Below are 18,823 nucleotides of genomic sequence, written 5' to 3' on the forward strand. Positions count from 1 at the left end.
AGCATTTGCACAACAGCATGTGAAATTTATTGTCAATCAGTGTTGCTTCCTAAGTGGACAGTTTGATTTCACAGAAGGGTGATTGACTTGGAGTTACATTGTGTTGTTTAAGTGTTCCCTTTATTTTTTTGAGCAGTGTATTATTAGAATTTTTGGACTTCAGCTGAGACCCTCCTCTCCTTCCCTGTCCTCCTTTACACATCCTGTTAGGAAAGCTCCTTCTTTACACTTCCTGTTAGGCATGATGCTCTCAAGGGGTGTCTCTTCAGTTCTCTAATGGCGTCTGGTATTACCTATAGATGTCCCTTACAAGCTTTCAGATTGCTTGCCTGTGAATGGTTGTCCACATAATCAGGCTATTTACTTGTTACATGGGTGTTGAAATACTGTGTCTCTCTTACAAAATTGAAATGATTCCTCAACTGCCCCATGCTTTCAAATCAAAATCAAATGTATTTATATAGCCCTTCTTACATCAGCTGATATATAAAAATGCTGTACAGAAACCAAGCCTAAAACCCCAAACGGCAAGCAATGCAGGTGTAGAAGCACGGTGGTTAGGAAACACTCCCCAGAAAAGCCAAAACCTAGGAAGAAACCTAGAGAGGAACCAGGCTATGAGGGGTGGCATGTCCTCTTCTGGCTGTGCCCGGTGGAGATAACAGAACATGGCCAAGATGTTCAAATGTTCATAAATGACCAGCATGGTCAAATAATAATCACAGTAGTTGTCGAGGGTGCAACAAGTCAGCACCTCAGGAGTAAATGTCAGTTGGCTTTTCATAGCCGATCATTGAGTGCATCTCTTTCTTTCTCTCCATGATACATTAGGGAAAGTTGTTTTGTTGCTGGCACCAATCCCATGCTGCCAAAATCAATTACTTCATTTCTCTCATACTAAACTTCACTTGCTCTTGTTCAACTACCCTTTGATTAAATACATTTTCTTCAATTGTGGCTTTTACTTATAGTTGACAGATGGCACTTGTATGGAGGAATGTGGGTGTGGGGGGAAAGAGTGGATAGATGGGTGTACATAGGTTTAGTTGAAGAAACTCCCTTCCCTCCTTCTCTTGATAAGAAATAAAAGTTAATGTAATTGATTCAAAATCAAATCTATAATATTTTATAAGTTACAAGCCAAGACAAAAATAGTTCAAGATGTTATTTTGTCTTTACACGTCTATTCACTACTGGCCAAATGCATTCACCATCCACTTCAACTAGCACTTCCATTTTTTAGGCCGGTTTTAACATTTTAAGGTAAAGCGTTTTGGTTGAAGTATAAAAACACGTGACCGGCAGTATTATTATGCTTATGGTACTGTATGCACAATAAGTTATTCAATATATATTTTTTATCTGACATGAGTTGAAGTTAGTGTCATTAATCCTACATCAAGTCTCAAATATGGCTGAATTGCGGTGTATTTACTGAATAACCCGTGTTCTACAATTATTATTCACCAGATGGCAGTAATGTGAGAGGTCTATTAACCTTTCAAGTACTGAACAAATGTCAAAATTCATGAAATTCCCTGAATGTTGAGCCCCCAACTCCTGTCACTCACTCCATTAAATATCTTAAACATATACAGTTTGGCATATCCATGATTTATAGACAATAACACTTAAATTATTGGTTGGAGAAATATTATTTATTGTATCTCTTCAAAGTATAGCCAACAATCCTGAAAAAAGAGAATGTAGGATTGAATAGCGCATTCCGTATGCCAACAATACTGTAACGTTACTTTGACAAAGTCGAGTGTTTGTTGTGCATGCCAGTTACTAAAACAATGTAACTTGTTAACCATGTTTCTATCGTGTATAAAGCTGCCCATTTAAACGTACATGCTCTAGCAATGTGAAATATATTATTAGAATAAAGACCGAAGTGTTGGTAGAGTATAACCATATAATTTAACCTACCTCGTGTGTTTGTCAGAAGCGCGGCGCTAAATTACTTCCTTGTTGAAGTGCAGGTGTGCATTACGCTTGACGCAAATTAGTCTCCGAATCATTGGGGAACATTTATCAGTTGACTGGAATAAACAAAGTGATGAATTATCCCGGGGGTGAATAACTTAATGAATGTGTATTGTGTGTCTTAAAGAAGAAGGTATGGCACAAGTTATTGAAGTGTGTGTTAATGTAAAACTGTTGTTTATGCTGGTATATGCCCATAGGAAATTACGCATCTATGGTAGAAATGTGCTTTGTGGCTATCAAGATGGAACATTCCTAGCTGAAGGGAGTTCCTGGAAATAGTATTTAGGTGCTCAGTTGTTATTGTTTTGTTTGTTTTATGCCTTGGGGAGAGTAGGCTGAGTTTGAGTAATAGGCAAAGAGTTGTTGCCGCATTAGTTTATACTGAGAATATCTTAGATTTTTTTTCAAGTCCTGATTGTTATTTTCTGTACAAAGTGTATTGGCCAACTAATCCTGCACCTGTTAATATTGTAAATAAAAGCCTCTAAGAGAGGTGAGCACCAGCACATCCTGTCTCCTCACTGTACGATCCACGGCTTTGGCTTCTTCTTCACACAATTGAAGGTCTGGTCTGAATATTCCTTTTTGATGGCACAAAAAATAAAGAATTAAGAGGCAAAGGCCTGAGGCTACAGCCCATTAACAAATGACCAGCCAGACCACCACACACACCTGCAGTACACTTGTATCTGTGCCCCCACTTACTTACACACATACAATTCAAGGAAGAGCTAAGTCTGTATTCACTTGGGGCCTGATTCAGACTTAGGATATTTACACCTTTCCAACACACTTCTCAGTAGTTGGTATTCAGACTTACCTTATGCAGGTGTGTTTTGGGCTTTGCAGATGTGATTCCCTTGCATTCAATAGGGGTTTCAGTACATTTATCTAAAGCAATCCCTTGAAATTTGGTGTACCTTTTAATTTGAATTTTCTCACCAGACTCACTGGAATATATGGAGAGAACGGTTCAGAAGATTAATGAAAGAATGAAAGAAAGCCATGTAAGCCTAAATACATGTATATTTGTCTCCTTTTTAGCACCACATAGATTTAAAAATACTCTGACCTTGTATGTTACTTACAGTTAGGAAACTATTTATGAATAATAATACAAAACTGGTTTGGACAGCCTTTACGTACACAATATATCAGTGAATCAAAATATACAGTGGTTTGATTCATCCTGAAAGTTGCCTTATACAATTGTTCAATCCAATGAATATTGGAAGGTGAAAAAAGTGCACAATAGGGGTTCAACAGTAGTCCTTTAAATCAACCCTAATAATCCTCACTAATCATGGAACTGTGATGACTACGGTTCAAGTCCAGCAGTCGTGAACCGTGTACCAGGCTCCAGGTTTAAACTGTTATGTTTGGTCTGCATCCCATAATGATACAAATAGGCTGCATGTCCAACATTATTGCACAACTTGTAATAAATGAGCCTAATATGATCCACTAGCGCTAGCAATCCTCAGGAACAACCACATGAACGTGACAGATGAAAGAAAGCTAAACTAACTATGTCATGGAATGATGCAAAATGTAAGGAAACTAACACTAAAACAACAGTTGTAAATGTATGTGGGTATAACTGACGGTGGCTACCGATAGTGGCTAATATTTAACATGATACAAATTGTAAAAAATAAAGTGAAAAGTCTGGCCATGTAAATAAAACATTATAGAAATCATAAATCAACTCAGTAGATTTGGCGCTATACTGTCATTTGTGCATGGCTACAGAAGCCTATAGCTTGGGTCTCCAAATTTCATCCTTGCAAGTTACATTTGTCTCCAGCGATCATAAGATAAAATATATCTAAAACAATTGCCATTTATATTTAGAATCACCTTAACTAAATAGCTTACTCAAATACCTTGCTCTTATCGATAGCTCTTATCAATTTGTAAATTACAGTGCATAGAATAGTGTTATATCTATCTGAGATAAAGTACAAGTGACAAGTTGCTTGACCTTATTCATTGTTTCATCGCGCGTAAGGTGGTGGAACTATGAGGAAATTAAGTCAAGGTCAGAATATCTGTAGACACCTCCGCCATAACCTTAATTTCTTTGATCGCCACCCAAAACGAATAGCGGGTGAATAGCATGCTATTCTCATGCTTAAGTTAATTGTCAGAATATGCATAGAGACAAGTGCATAAAAAGGGAATTCCATTACATTTCCGTGCGCTTAACTCGGGTTGGAATTCCCCCCCAAAGTGTCAGGGCAACATTGCTGATCTAGGATCACTGATCAGGTCCCTCTATGTGATCAGTAGATGCAGCTGCTGTTTCAGCATTGAGGACCGGACCCCTGAACAACTTCTCATTATAGGAAAGGTCATATGTCATAAGTTATTGAAGAGATGACACAATTGTCCTAATATTGAATTGTGTCTATTGATTACAATTTATTTTAGGAGATATCATTCTGATTCAGACTCTTCGCACCTGTTTCTTGGGCCCAAAAGAACAAGTGTTTTTTTTTTCATGCCCACGGCTATCCATATTATCCAAGGTATTGATAACCAAAGAAATGTGTGCTTTCATGGATATAAACAAAGTATTTTGGCATTCTTATCAACATTTCAGAAAAAGGTTAATTTAATTAAGTTCAATTACATGTAGTAGCTTTTAAAATCCTCTGGATCACAGTAGCGAGCTGTTAACCCTGGAGTCCATTTGAGACCTGAACTTAGAACCTTGAAATGACAGATGATAAGTGTAAATAAACTCAAACACGCTGCATAAAAAATAGAGGTAGACAGACTTTTGTATCCCACATTTTACATAGATTGACTTAAAAAAAAAATATGAAAGTGTTATTGAATAAGACAACTTGAGAAATTCCAGTTGAACAATTGATCTAAAAAAAGGGTCAGCCTAAAGGGTCTTTAAAAACAACATTTGCATAGAGGGGGTCAATCCCTAATCATTCCCTAAAACCTATGCACCTGTGGCGATCTGAGATTATTTGACAGGTGTAATCAATCTGATAATAGCTCCCCCCTATGTTGAAGTTAAATCTCCAATCAAAACTCCACAAGTGCATAGGGCATACACCCGAGGCCCTAGGGGTGATTAGAAAAGTGATCTACTTGCCTATTTCACTTTCCTGAGTTTGTTCTATTGGCATGCTAACTTCATAATAAATTCTGCATCTTAGCTAACATGAGTATTTGTATCTTTCTGTCACACTTACACAGTCTAATCCTTTCTTTGTGCTGCCAACCTACACTGTAAACACCCCCCCTCCCCTAAACCCTGGAATATTATAGGAGGGGGTGTGTACTTCCGGGTATAAACAAAATTAAAAACTTAAACCTAAAAATGTAATACATGTTGTTGATATTTATTTTATGTATTCCATGTCCAATTTTGACACAATAAATGAGAAATAAGGTCGATTTTAGTTTGTAAAATTCAGAAACGAAAGACGAAAATCAGTAACTTCGTTTTTCCACGCCCCGTTTTGACTCGGCGTTGACGCAAGTGAGAGGTTGGCTTTCATTCATCTGGAGCAACAACATGGCGGCAACCTGATAGCAGCTGCATCAAAAATAGCAAACCTCACATATTTGTGCAGACAGACACAAATAAAAAAAATACAGTGGAAGACTACATAACTAACAGGACAGCCATCTACTTCGATTCAGTCTGAAAGTCAAGGTGAGACTTGTTTACCAAAATGCCGACGTTTAGCTAACCTACCATCATCTGTATTTAACGTTAGCCGTTAACTACTGTAGCTTTTTGCAGTTTGTAAACACTGTAGGGATGACGTAACTAACTTACTGTTACTGTACTCGTCTTGTTTGCTAGTAACTATCTGATTCTGAGCATAGCCTACAAAATTAACTCAACACCGATTAATTATCCGAGTTAAATGGCAAACGTTATCTAGCACGTCGTTAGTGGAACGTTACATTTGTGCTGGGGTTCGGGACGATAGCAGTTGAGGTGTTAAAAGCATGTTACCCGGTGTAGTCACACCGAAACTATCTGTTTGGAAAACTACCCTCGTCAGTTGAGGAAGGCAACTATGGTACTGTACTGAAACAAACAGCAAAATACCCGAGGCTAGCTAACGTTCACTAGTTAGCTAGCTCAAGCCAACACATAAACATGCGCAGATTTTTTTTGGAACACAAAATAAGAATGCGCAAATTTTTGGGTTGCAAGCTTTTCTATGTGCGACACGCATTTACGGAGTCGTGCGACAGCTAGTTGTCTGACTAGAACATGTCATAATCGATTTTTCCTTGTTTGCTTGCGTTCTGAAACGCTGATCTTATGATTTAGTATTTTGACAGCAGACCAGGCAGAAGTAACATAAAACGCATAGCCAGCCAGCCTTGTGGACCTATCCTGTAGCAGTCACTCGCTTTCTACAAAATGAACATTAGGCTAATATCCCCCCTGATTGTTGAGAGGTTTGACTGTTAATATCGTTATTCACCCACAGGTTTTCTGGAACATAATCCTGAGTTGCCAGTTGCGAAAGGTTAGTGGACTCACTAGAAGAGCTGACAAGAAATATAGGATTCAGAGCAGTAATAACGATACTAAAGACTGAAAGGACTCATTTTGGTTTGAGTATTTAGCTATTGCATCTGGACTTAGATCAAGGCAAACCGATGGTGCCCTCTCTGAAGTAGAGACCATGGATCGCTACCAGGACCTATGGCCGAAATACAGGGCTTGGGTTTGAAACAGGACCAGTTACCTCTCCCTCTGTCTGTCCCCATCCCATATCAGATCACAGATTGAGGTGACATGGAGCTAAGCAGTGAAATGTTATCTCGGCCAGAGATCCCGCTCTCTGCTCAGTAGCACCTGTCACAGCCTGAACTCTCCACAAATCTTTTCATCCTGGACCTTGAACTCATTGGCTCTTAGCTAACTGCCCTACACCTCTCTGGAAACCGTTACATCTAGCCTACAGCTTCCCACAAACCAAAACTTACCCCTTCATGTTTACAGACCTACTCTATCCCAAAGTCAACATTATCTCTCAATGCCCAGACCTGGCCACACCTCCTCCCATGTCCCTTAATGTTTTCTAATTGAACTGTATCCCTGAGCCACCACGATACACAGCCCAGGCCAAAGGCTTGAGGTCACAGTGCAGTTTCATTGGACTGTCTGGAGCACACTGCAGTGACTAAGCTCTAACTAACTAAGTTGATTTAAACATGAGTGACGGGGAGCTGCAGCACCTGGACTATCTGACTGAGAATGAGCTGATGGGCATGGACACGTTCATTCACCGCATCGACTCAACCGAGGTGATCTACCAGCCACGCAGGAAGAGGGCCAAGCTGATTGGGAAGTACCTGATGGGAGATCTGCTGGGGGAGGGCTCCTACGGTAAGGTGAAGGAGATGCTGGACTCTGACACGCTGTGTCGCAGGGCCGTCAAGATCCTCAAGAAGAAGAAGCTGAGGCGGATCCCCAACGGAGAGGCTAATGTGAAGAAGTAAGTTTTGAGGATGGGAGGGAGTTTGTGTGGTGGTGGGTTTTTCTTTCATTTTTTACTCTCCCTGTCTTTCTTTTTGCTCTCTCTTCTTCCCTCTGGTTTACACTTGGTCATGCATTGTCAAGCACAAGTATTTATTAACTATTATAAACTGGCTTATTTGAGCCCTGAATGCTGATTGGCTGACAGCCATGGTATATCAGACCTTATACCACGGGCATGACAAAACATTTATTTTTACTGCTCTAAATGTGTTGGTAACCAGTTAATAATAGGAATAAGGCTCCTTGGTGGTCTGCGATAGATGGCCAATATACCACAGCTGTGTCCAGGCACTCCTTATTGCGTCGTGCATAAGAACAGCCCTTCGCCATGGTATATTGGCCATAGACCACACCCTCTTAGTCCTTATTGCTTAAATGTCACTGCTATAGGATGATTGCCAGGGTAACGCTTAAGATTGTCTCTCCTGTGATTATCATTAGCGTGTGCATAGTCTACTGTATTCACGCCTACAGTGACCCATGAACTGTTTTCCCTACATATGACTCGCCATCGTCCCTCCTGTCTAAAGTGCACAACAACACTTTGGATCTTCATTTGCATTTTCCTCTCCTATTCAATTAAGTCCCTTTCCCTACATGGCAGCACCATAGGGCCTTTTCTCACTACGAGAGATTTCCTAGAGATTGAGAAAATACCCTCGGCCAGACCTTTTTCTGTAATGTGAATTTGTCACATCTAGACGGTCCCGTGTGGCTCAGTTGGTAGAGCATGGCGCTTGCAACGCCAGGGTTGTGGGTTCAATTCCCACGGGGGGACCAGGGTTCAATTCCCACGGGGGGACCAGGATGAATATGTATGAACTTTCCAATTTGTAAGTCGCTCTGGATAAGAGCGTCTGCTAAATGACTTAAATGTAAATGTAAATGTAGACCACTACCTCCGGAGGACGAGCACTACACTCGCCTGACAGTTGCCTCCCTCCAAGCAGAGCAGTGTAAACAGAATTGTCTCGTTGAGCCCAACACTCATAGCCGAGTGACGTTTTTGAAACCGCTGAAATGTATAGGCATTTTCCTTATATTATACTTTTTTTTTTTTTTTTTCCCGGAAAAGACGTTTATTCTGAAATTGTCACCGTAGGTTTAAAGCAGGGATGTGTAACTGCCGGGCCCGCCTGCTCTTTTGTAGGCCCACTGAGATATAACAACTGTTAAATCCCTGTGGATTGATGAGTAATTGAAAAATGTTACGGTTGAGGGATGAGGCAAATAAGTCTGGTAGCACAACCGATTGGCAAATGTAATGCAAATTGAGAAATCATGTGACTAAACTAAATAAAAAGAAGAAGCTATACTATGAAACAAAGAGAAATTATATAAAGAATGATAGTAAAAAGCTTTGGAGCACCTTAAATGAAATCTTGGGCAAAAGGCAAACTCGGCTCCTTCGTTCATTGAATCATGTCTCATTCATCACAAAACCCAATGATATCGCCAACTACTTCAATATTGTTTTAGGGCTGTCCCCGTTTCGTCAACTGGTTTGATTGTTTGGTCTATTGGCTGTTGGTCGACCGAGACTTCTTTAGTCGAGCAGTAGCAATAATTGTGTATATATATATACATAACATACAGTGGGCTCAAATGACTGGCACCCCTGACTGGCAATGCACAAACAATGCTTAAAAAAATATAAACAATATAATTATAGAGAAACTCAAAATACCAACATGTGAGAAATACTGTACTTTATTAGTGTTTCAATGGAACCAGAAAATCATACAATTATTTAATACAAAATACATTTCACTAAAATCAAGGTTTCATCATTATTGGCTCTCCTCATTTAGTACTTAGTGCAACCACCTCTGGCAAGGATAACAGCATGGAGTTTTTTCCTGTGATGGTTGACAAGGTTAAGGAACACATTTGGAGGGATTTTTGGATCATTCCTCTATGCGGATCCTTTCAAGATCCTTCACATTCTTGGGTTTGCGCTTATCAACTGCTCTCTTCAACTAAGCCCACAGGTTTTCGATTGGATTGAGGTCCGGCGACTGAGATGGCCTTGGCACAACATTGATTTTGTTGTCACAACCATTTCTGTGTGGATCTTGAGGTATGTCTTGGGTCGTTGTCTAGTTAGAAAGTCCACCTATGTCCAAGGCCCAGCCTTCTGGCAGAGGTAACCAGATTGTCAGCCAAAATTGCCTGATACTTGGTGGAATTTATTGATGGCACAATCTTAACCAGTGCCCCTGGACCTCTGGAATTAAAACAGCCCCAAAACATCACTGACCCACCACCATATTTCACCGTGGGTATGAGGTGCCTCTCCTTGTATGCATCTCTGTTTCGACGCCAAACATGCTGATGTTGTATCTGACCAAAACTTTCAATTTTGGTCTCATCTGACCAGAGCACCTTCTTCCAGTCCTAATTGAAATGACATTTGGCAAACTCCAAGCGCTGGCATCTGTGTCTTGGGTTCAGAAAGGGCATTCTTCTGGCAACACTTCCAGCCTGTGGTTGCGGAGGCGGCGTCTGATGGTGCTTTTTGAAACCTGGTGACCCCAAGACGCCACCAAGGCCTGCTATTCTTTCACGGTGATTCTTAGGGATTTTGTTGCTTCTCTCACCATCCTCCCTATCCTGGGGGACAAATGCGTCCTCTACCCGTGAGGTTTTCAACTGTTCCATATCTTTAGAATTTTTAAGTAATTGCCCTGCCAGTGCTCAGTGGTCTATTCAATCGTTTGTGGATCTTCTTGTAGCCATTACCTGATTTATAAAGGTCAATGACCATCTCTCTCTTTTGAACTGCCAGTTCTTTTGTTTTCTTCATGGTGTTGGATGACAGAGATATTGCATGCGTGTTACCTCAATTTTTTTTTATACCCTAGTAAAACAGGAAGTGATGTAATGGCTCAATATAGTTGCTTAAGACTTAGATAAACTTAAATAAGTGGAATTTAATTCCTGGCTTAATTATGGTAGATGTTATTTATAGTACTCTTTATGGGTGCCATTAATTGTGAAACTCTGATTTGGAGGACATTAATATGTAATTAAACGCATATGGAATCATGTAGAAACCAAAAAAGTGTTAAACAAATCAAATTATATTTGAGATTCTTAAAAGTACAAAGAGATATTTGTCTTGACAGCTTTGCACACTCTTGGCATTCTTTCAACCAGCTTCATGAGGAATGCTTTTCCAACAGTCTTGAAGGAGTTCCCACATATGCTGAGCACTTGTTGGCTGCTTTTCCTTCACTCTGTGGTCCAATTCATCTCAAACCATCTCAATTGGGATGAGGTCGGGTGATTGTGGGGGCCAGGTCATCTGATGCAGCACTCCATCACTCTCTTTCTTGGTCAAATAGCCCTTACACAGCCTGGAAGTGTGTTTTGGGTCATTGTCCTGTTGAAAAACAAATGATAGTCCCACTAAGCGCAAACTAGATGGGATGTCGTACCTCTGCGGTAGCCTGCAGCGGTAGCCATGCTGGTTAAGTATGCCTTGAATTCTGAATAAATCACTGACAGTGTCACCAGCAAAGCACCATTACACCTCTATGTTTCACGGTGGGAACTACACATGCAGAGATAATCTGTTCACCTACTCTGCATCTCACAAAGACACGGCAGATCTCAAATTTGGACTCATCAGACCAAAGGACAGATTTCCACCAGTCTAATGTCCATTGCTCGTGTTTCTTGGCCCAAGCACGTCTCTTCTTATTTGTGTCCTGTTATTGGTGTTTTTTTTGTTGTTGCAGCAATTCAACCCTGAAGGCCTGATTCACATAGTCTCTTCTGAACAGTTGATGTTGAGATGTGTCTTGAACTCTGTGAAGCATTTATTTGGGCTTTAACTTTAATGAACTTATCCTCTGCAGCAGAGGTAACTCTGGGTCTTCCTTTCCTGTGGCGTTGCTCATGAGAGCCAGTTGCATCATAGCGCTTGATGGTTTTTGCAACAGCACTTGAAGAAACTTTCAAAGTTCTTGAAATTTTCCGATTTGACTGACCTTCATGTCTTAAAGTAATGATGGACTGTCGTTTCTCTTTGCTTATTTAAGCTGTTCTTGCCAAAATATGGACTTGGTCTTTTACCAAATAGGGCTATCTTCTGTATACAACCCCTTCCTTGTCACAACACAACTGATTTGCTGAAACACATAAAGAAAGAAATTCCACAAATGAACTTTTAACAAGGCACACCTGGTAATTGAAATGCATTCCAGGTGACTACCTCATGAAGCTGGTTGACATATTAACCGTTTTTTTTGGTTACTACATGATTCCATATGTGTTATTTCATAGTTTTGATGTCTTTACTATTATTCTACAAAGTAGAAAATAGTAAAAATTAAGAAACCCTTGAATGAGTAGGTGTCAACTTTTGACTGGTGCGTGTGTGTGTGCATACAGTTGAAGTTTACATACACTTAGGTTAGTCATTAAAACTTGTTTTTCAACTACTCCACACATTTCTTGTTAACAAACTAGTTTTGGCAAGTTGGTTAGGACATCTACTTTGTGCATGACACAAGTAATTTTTCCAACAATTGTTTACAGACAGATTATTCCACTTATAATTCACTGAATCACAATTCCAGTGGGTCAGAAGTTTATATACGCTAAGTTGACTGTGCCTTTTAAACAGCTTGGAAAATTCTAGAAAATTATGTCATGGCTTTAGAAGCTTCTGATAGGCTAATTGAAATCATTTGAGTCAATTGGAGGTGGCGATCAAATGTCTGACCTCAACCCTTTAGAAATTTGTGGGCAAAACTGAAAAAGCGTGTGCGAGCAAGGAGGCCTACACACCTGACTCAGTTACACCAGCTCTGTCGGGAGGAATGGGCCAAAATTCACCTAATGTATTGTGGGAAGCTTGTGGAAGGCTACCCAAAACGTTTGACCCAAGTTAAACAATTTAAAGGCAATGCTATCAAATACTATTTGAGTGTATGTAAACTTCTGACCCACTGGGAATGTGATGAAAGAAATACAAGCTGAAATAAATCATTCTCTCTACTATTATTCTGACATTTCACGTTCTTAAAATAGTGGTGATCCTAAATGACATAAGACAGGGAATTTTTACTAGGATTAAATGTCAGGATTTGTGAAACTGAATTTAAATGTATTTGGCTAAAGTGTATGTAAACTTCCGACTTCAACTGTATGTCTGTCTGTATTCTTAAAGATTTACAGGGGGCGGTTTGGAAAAAACGAATCCCGTCCGAATCATCCTCTGGAATAACGGACTTTCTGAAGTAATAATTACATAAACAACGTTCTCTAGTAATACTAGTCCCATGCAAATAGGGCTTTGGTCACATGCATACATGTGCCACGTAAAAAGAGCAAGGGTTGAGGGAGTACGGAATGTTTTTCCTAAACAAATTAGGAATTTTGGTAACAGAACTTTTCAGTCAAAAATGGCTGTAATTATGTTGCATATGTAGCAACACGGACAGCGTGGTAAACACTTAAATGTTGCGTGGTGGTTGCTGCAGCAGGAAGGAGAGGGCGACAACGGGCGCTAGTCAGTCGCACTTAAACTTTTTTTTTTAGCACTACAGCAAATATGACTCCGGCCCGGCACAATCGAATCAATTGCTGGTCGGACTCCATCTTGTCATTTGTGTGCCTTTAATTATTTAACCATAATGTGCTTAAAGCATCAGATAAGCTCAATGAAATATAGCTGATTTGATTAAAACACGTACTTGACGTTTTGCAGTAAGGCCAAAGAGTTAATCATCCGACCAGAGAATCTTGTTTCTCATGGTATGAGAGGTGCCTTTTGGCAAACTCTACGCGTTCTATCCTGTGCCTTTTACTGAGGAGTGGCTTCCGTCTGGCCGCTCTACCATAAAGGTGCTGCAGAGATGGTTGTCCTTCTGGAAGGTTCTCCCATCTCCACAGAGGAACTCTGGAGCTCTGTCAGTGACCATCGGGTCCTTGGTCACCTCCCTGACCAAGCCCCTTCTCCCCTGCTCAGTTTGGCCGGGTGGCCAGCTCTAGGAAGAGTCTTGCTGTTTCCAAACTTTGTCCATTTTTAAGAATGATTGAGGCCACTGTCTTGGGGACCTTCAGTGCTGCAGATGTTTTTTGTTGTTGTACAATCCTGTCTCGAAGCTCTACGGACAATTCCTTCAACCTCATGGCTTGGTTCTTGTTCTGACATGCACTGTTAACTGTGGGACCTTATATAGAAAGGTGGGAAGAAGTCTGTCCATAATAAAGCGCTGCTCTGCCTTACCAACACTATCAACAAGGCAGATCCTACAGGCCCTAGTTTTGTCACACCTGGATTACTGTCCAGTTGTGTAGTCAGGTGCAGCAAAGAGGGACTTAGGATAATTGCAATTGGCTCAGAACAGGGCAGCACGGCTGGCCCTTAAATGTACACGGAGAGCTGACATGAATGATATGCATGTCAATCTCTCATGGCTCAAAGTAGAGGAGAGATTGACTTCAGTACTACTTGTTTTTTTTAAGAGGTATTGACGTGCTGAATGCTGAGCTGTCTATTTAAACTACAAGCACAAAGTTTGGATACCCATGCATACCCCACAAGACATGCCACCCGAGGTCTCTTCACAATCCCCAAGTCGGGAGCAGACTATGGGAGGTGCACAGTACTACATAGAGCCATGGCTACATGGAACTCTATTCCATGTCAGGTAACGGATAAAAATACACCTTATGGAATACACCTTATGGAACACATAATAACACACGCACTCTACACACTTACACATTGATTTATTGTAGAGGCCTGAGGGTACACACACTTGTGCAAAGTGTTTGCATATATTTGTATACAACTGCCTTAATGTTGGAACACAGGAGGAGTAGCTGCTGCCTTGGCAGTAGCTAATAGGGATCCTTAATAAATACGAAATACCCTGAAATACATGTTTTATTATAATAAAAATTCAACGGGGACTTGCTCATGTGACTCAGGAGAGGCAATGTACTGCTTATTGTTTCAGCACAGCTTGGTGGGGGATGGGCGCAAGTTGAGCAGGTGGCCAGAGAGAGAAAATAGCCAAACCAACTCCTGCAAGTTTGACAAACTTGTTGCTGTGATAGTTTATCTATCATCTCATCCAGTAGTGTCTGTCTTGAATCAAATCGATGCAAAGAAGCTAGTTAGCCAGATAGCTAGCAAGGTTGTATCACAACCTGGTATGACAACTGCTCGGCATTTGACTGTAACGCGCTACAGAGTAGAGGTTGGCCGATTTTTAATTAGGGCCATTTTCATAATCGGCATTTTTGGACACCGATTATGGCCGATTACATTGCACTCCATGAGGAGACTGCGTGGCAGGCTGACCACCTGTTAAGCGAGTGCAGCAAGGCGCCAAGGTAAGTTGCTAGCTAGCTAGCTAGCTAGCTAGCATTAAACTTATCTTATAAAAAAACAATGAATCTAACATTATCACTAGTTAACTACACATGGTTGATGATATTACTAGTTTATCTAGCTTGTCCTGCGTTGCATATAATCGATGCGGTGCCTGTTAATTTATCATCGAATCACAGCCTACTTCGCCAAACGGGTGATTTAACAAGAGCATTCGCAAAAAAAGCACAGTCGTTGCACCAATGTGTACCTAACCATAAACATCAATTCCTTTCTTAAAATCAATACACAGAAGTATATATTTGTATACGTGCATATTTAGTTAATATTGCCTGCTAACATGAATTTCTTTTAACTTGGGAAATTGTGTCACTTCTCTTGCGTTCTGTGCATGCAGAGTCTGGGTATATGCAGCAGTTTGGACCGCCTGGCTCGTTGCGAACTGTGTGAAGACCATTTCTTCCTAACAAAGACCGTAATTAATTTGCCAGAATTGTACATAATTATGACATAACATTGAAGGTTGTGCAATGTAACAGCAATATTTAGACTTAGGGATGCTACCCATCAAATAAAATATGGAACGGTTGCGTATTTCACTGAAAGAATATACTTATTTTTTCCCCGAAATGATAGTTTCCCAATTTGACCATATTAATGACCAAAGGCTTGTATTTCTGTGTGTTGTTATATTATAATTAAGTCTATGATTTGATAGAGCAATCTGACTGAGCGGTGGTAGGCAGCAGCAGGCTCGTAAACATTAATTCAAACAGCACTTTCCTGCATTTGCCAGCAGCTCTTCGCTGTGCTTCAAGCATTGCGCTGTTTATGACTTCAAGCTTATCAACTCCCGAGATTAGGCTGGCAATAATATAGTGCCTATAAGAACATCCAATAGTCAAAGGTATATGAAATACAAATGGTATATAGAGAGAGAGTCCTATAATAACTACAACCTAAAACTTCTTAACTGGGAATATTGAAGACTCATGTTAAAACGAACCACCAGCTTTCATATGTTCTCATGTTCTGAGCAAGGAACTTAAACGTTAGCTTTTTTACATGGCACATATTGCACTTTTACTTTCTTCTCCAACACTTTTGTTTTTGCGTTGCAAAATCATAATCGGTCGACCTCTACTACAGAGGGTAGTGCGTATGGCCCAGTACATCACTGTTATTGTTGTTCATATTAAACACCCTACCTGTTGGCCAGAAACAAAGAACTTTCTTCTGAAACTTGTCAGTCTATTCTTGTTCTGAGAAATGTGAGAAATTGCCAAGAAACTGAAGATCTCGTACAACTCTGTGTACTACTCCCTTCACAGAACAGCGTAAACTGGCTATAACCAAAATAGAAAGGAATGGGAGGCCCCGGTGCACAACTAAGCAAGAGGACAAGTACATAAGTGTCTAGTTTGAGAAAGACGTCTCACAAGTCCTCAACTGGCAGCTTCATTCAATTGTCCCCGCAAAACACCAGTCTTAACATCAACATTGAAGAGGCGATTCCGGGATGCTGGTCTTCTTTGATATTTCTCGTGTGGAATAGCCTTGATTTCTCAGAACAGGAATACACTGACGAGTTTCAGAAGAAAGTGCTTTGTTTCTGGCCTTTTTGAGCCTGTATAATCGAACCCACAAATGCTGATTCTCCAGATACTCAACTAGTCTAGAGAAGGCCAGTTTTATTGCTTTTTTAAGCAGAACAACAGTTTTCAGCTGTGCTAACATAATTGCAAAAGGGTTTTCTAATAGCCTTTTTTAAAATGATACATTTGGATTAGCTAACACAACGTGTCATTGGAACACAGGAGTGATGGTTGCTGATAATGGGCCTCTGTATGCCTATGTAGAGATTCCATAAAAAATCTGCCGTTTCCAGGTACAATAGTCATTTACAAGATTAACAATGTCTGCACTGTATTTCTGATCAATTTTATGTTATTTTAATGGACAAAAAATGTCCTTTCCCCCCCAAAAAAACAAGGACATTTCTACGTGACCCAACTTTTGAACGGGTGTGTGTATATATGTATGTGTATATGGTAAAGTCATACAAATTCAAGATGGTAATTTTTTTTTTTTATCTCTTATTACAAGAATTAGGGCAGTATATGTTAGAAATGTCAAATTAGATTTTGGTTGACTTAATAGGTACACTTAACCTAATTTAAATATTTGGCTCTACCGTAGGCTAGCTAACCCCTCGGCACTCCACTGGTTTTGTTCAGAGCATCACAATGATCACTTGAATAGGTGTCAAGAACTGGATGACCCAGACCCACATCATCCACAGTCCTGTGTACCTCCGTCAGTAGAGCATAGCGTTTGCAATGCAAAGGGATGTGGGTTTGATTCCCGCTGGGGCCACCCACATGATAAAATGCATGCACGCCTTACTGTAACCATCTCTCTCTATAAAATGGCAATTGTTTTCGAACCACAGCTGAGGTTTTAATCACACAGTGGAGTTTATTTAATCATCTTGTGATGAGCTGCAGGCGTGTTTAAATATAGAGGAGCGAGCTAATGCAACTGTCAAATGAGTGAGTTCTCACCGAGGGAAAGTGTTTAGAGAGACGGAGGAACAACTCAGTTTAGGCTGCTTTGCTTGCAGGGTCTCAGAGATTCTAGGCATTTTGTAGAACACATTCTCTGTACATTTTTATATTGATTTGTTGGAAGTTCTAGTTCGGTTAGATTCAATTAGCTCATTTCGAATGTGATTTAAATTGACTTGATTATGTTAGTGTTGATGTCTAGGCTACCAGCCACCAGTGTTGTTGTGGATAGAGCATTCATTTGGAGAGACGTAATGTTCTGTCTTGTATTGTACTCACACCCTCTAATTATTATGTTCTAGTACTTAGCACACCAGTGTGCGTCCTATGTGCTGTTGTGCACATGCCTGAGTTTCTCACACTTTTGGTGGGAACAGTGTCTGTAATATGTTTGTGCATGTCTGTGTTGGTGGGCCCAATCCTATTTTTTTTAAGCCTGTGTGAGAGCCATACCTAGCCTTATAAGGCCTGTCCCTGGATGCCATAGTACAGTACTACCCTGAGCCCCTCTCTCTCTCCATTCACACTCACAGCAGCCATCGCTTAACATTCCTGTCTGCCAAACACTTCCTGCTTTCACTGCCCGGGGTTGCCACGGGGATGGACACCCTCACACTCTGCCGTTGCGCAATGACCATTCCTGTTGCTTGGGCGATGCCTCCAAAATTCCGAGCCATGGTTTGGAATGCCGCACACTCCTGAGTGGGGGAGATGTGGAGGTGTGTTTGTGTGTGGAGGCACGTTCCTTGAGTCCATTGATTTCATTGGACTTCTAGCAGTTAACATTTTAAGAAGTTTGTCGTCATAATGAATAAGCCTAGAATTACATTACATTACATTTAAGTTATTTAGCAGACGCTCTTATCCAGAGCGACTTACAAATTGGAAAGTTCATACATATTCATCCTGGTCCCCCCATGGGAATTGAACCCTGGTCCCCCCGTGGGAATTGAACCCACAACCCTGGCGTTGCAAGCGCCATGCTCTACCAACTGAGCCACACGGGACCACAGTGAATTAGTGCACTGGCAGCTGTAGAATGTAGCGAAAGCCAAGTTTAAGCTACAGTGGGGCAAAAAAGTATTTAGTCAGCCACCAATTGTGCAAGTTCTCCCACTTAAAAAGATGAGAGAGGCCTGTAATTTTCATCATAGGTACACGTCAACTATGACAGACAAAATTAGGGGAAAAAATCCAGAAAATCACATTGTAGGATTTTTTATGAATTTATTTGCAAATTATGGTGGAAAATAAGTATTTGGTCACCTACAAACAAGCAAGATTTCTGGCTCTCACAGACCTGTAACTTCTTCTTTAAGAGGCTCCTCTGTCCTCCACTCGTTACCTGTATTAATGGCACCTGTTTGAACTTGT

At 40.6% G+C, this 18,823-nt stretch overlaps 1 protein-coding gene across 2 annotated transcripts in view; it reads left to right on the forward strand.

The window, feature by feature from the left end:
- The first annotated feature begins 5,497 nt into the window (after window positions 1–5,497).
- The window catches only part of LOC129824354 (serine/threonine-protein kinase STK11-like), a 50,341-nt gene continuing 37,015 nt past the window's right edge, over window positions 5,498–18,823 (forward strand). For both annotated transcript variants that reach the window (XM_055883943.1, XM_055883944.1), the window contains exons 1-2: window positions 5,498–5,674; window positions 6,471–7,484. In XM_055883943.1, coding sequence (XP_055739918.1) covers window positions 7,201–7,484 — 284 coding nt within the window. In that variant the 5' untranslated portion in view covers window positions 5,498–5,674; window positions 6,471–7,200. The remainder of the gene's footprint in view (window positions 5,675–6,470; window positions 7,485–18,823) is intronic.

Source organism: Salvelinus fontinalis, chromosome 26 (assembly GCF_029448725.1).
Source record: "Salvelinus fontinalis isolate EN_2023a chromosome 26, ASM2944872v1, whole genome shotgun sequence".
In the NCBI taxonomy this organism is placed as follows: domain Eukaryota; kingdom Metazoa; phylum Chordata; class Actinopteri; order Salmoniformes; family Salmonidae; genus Salvelinus; species Salvelinus fontinalis.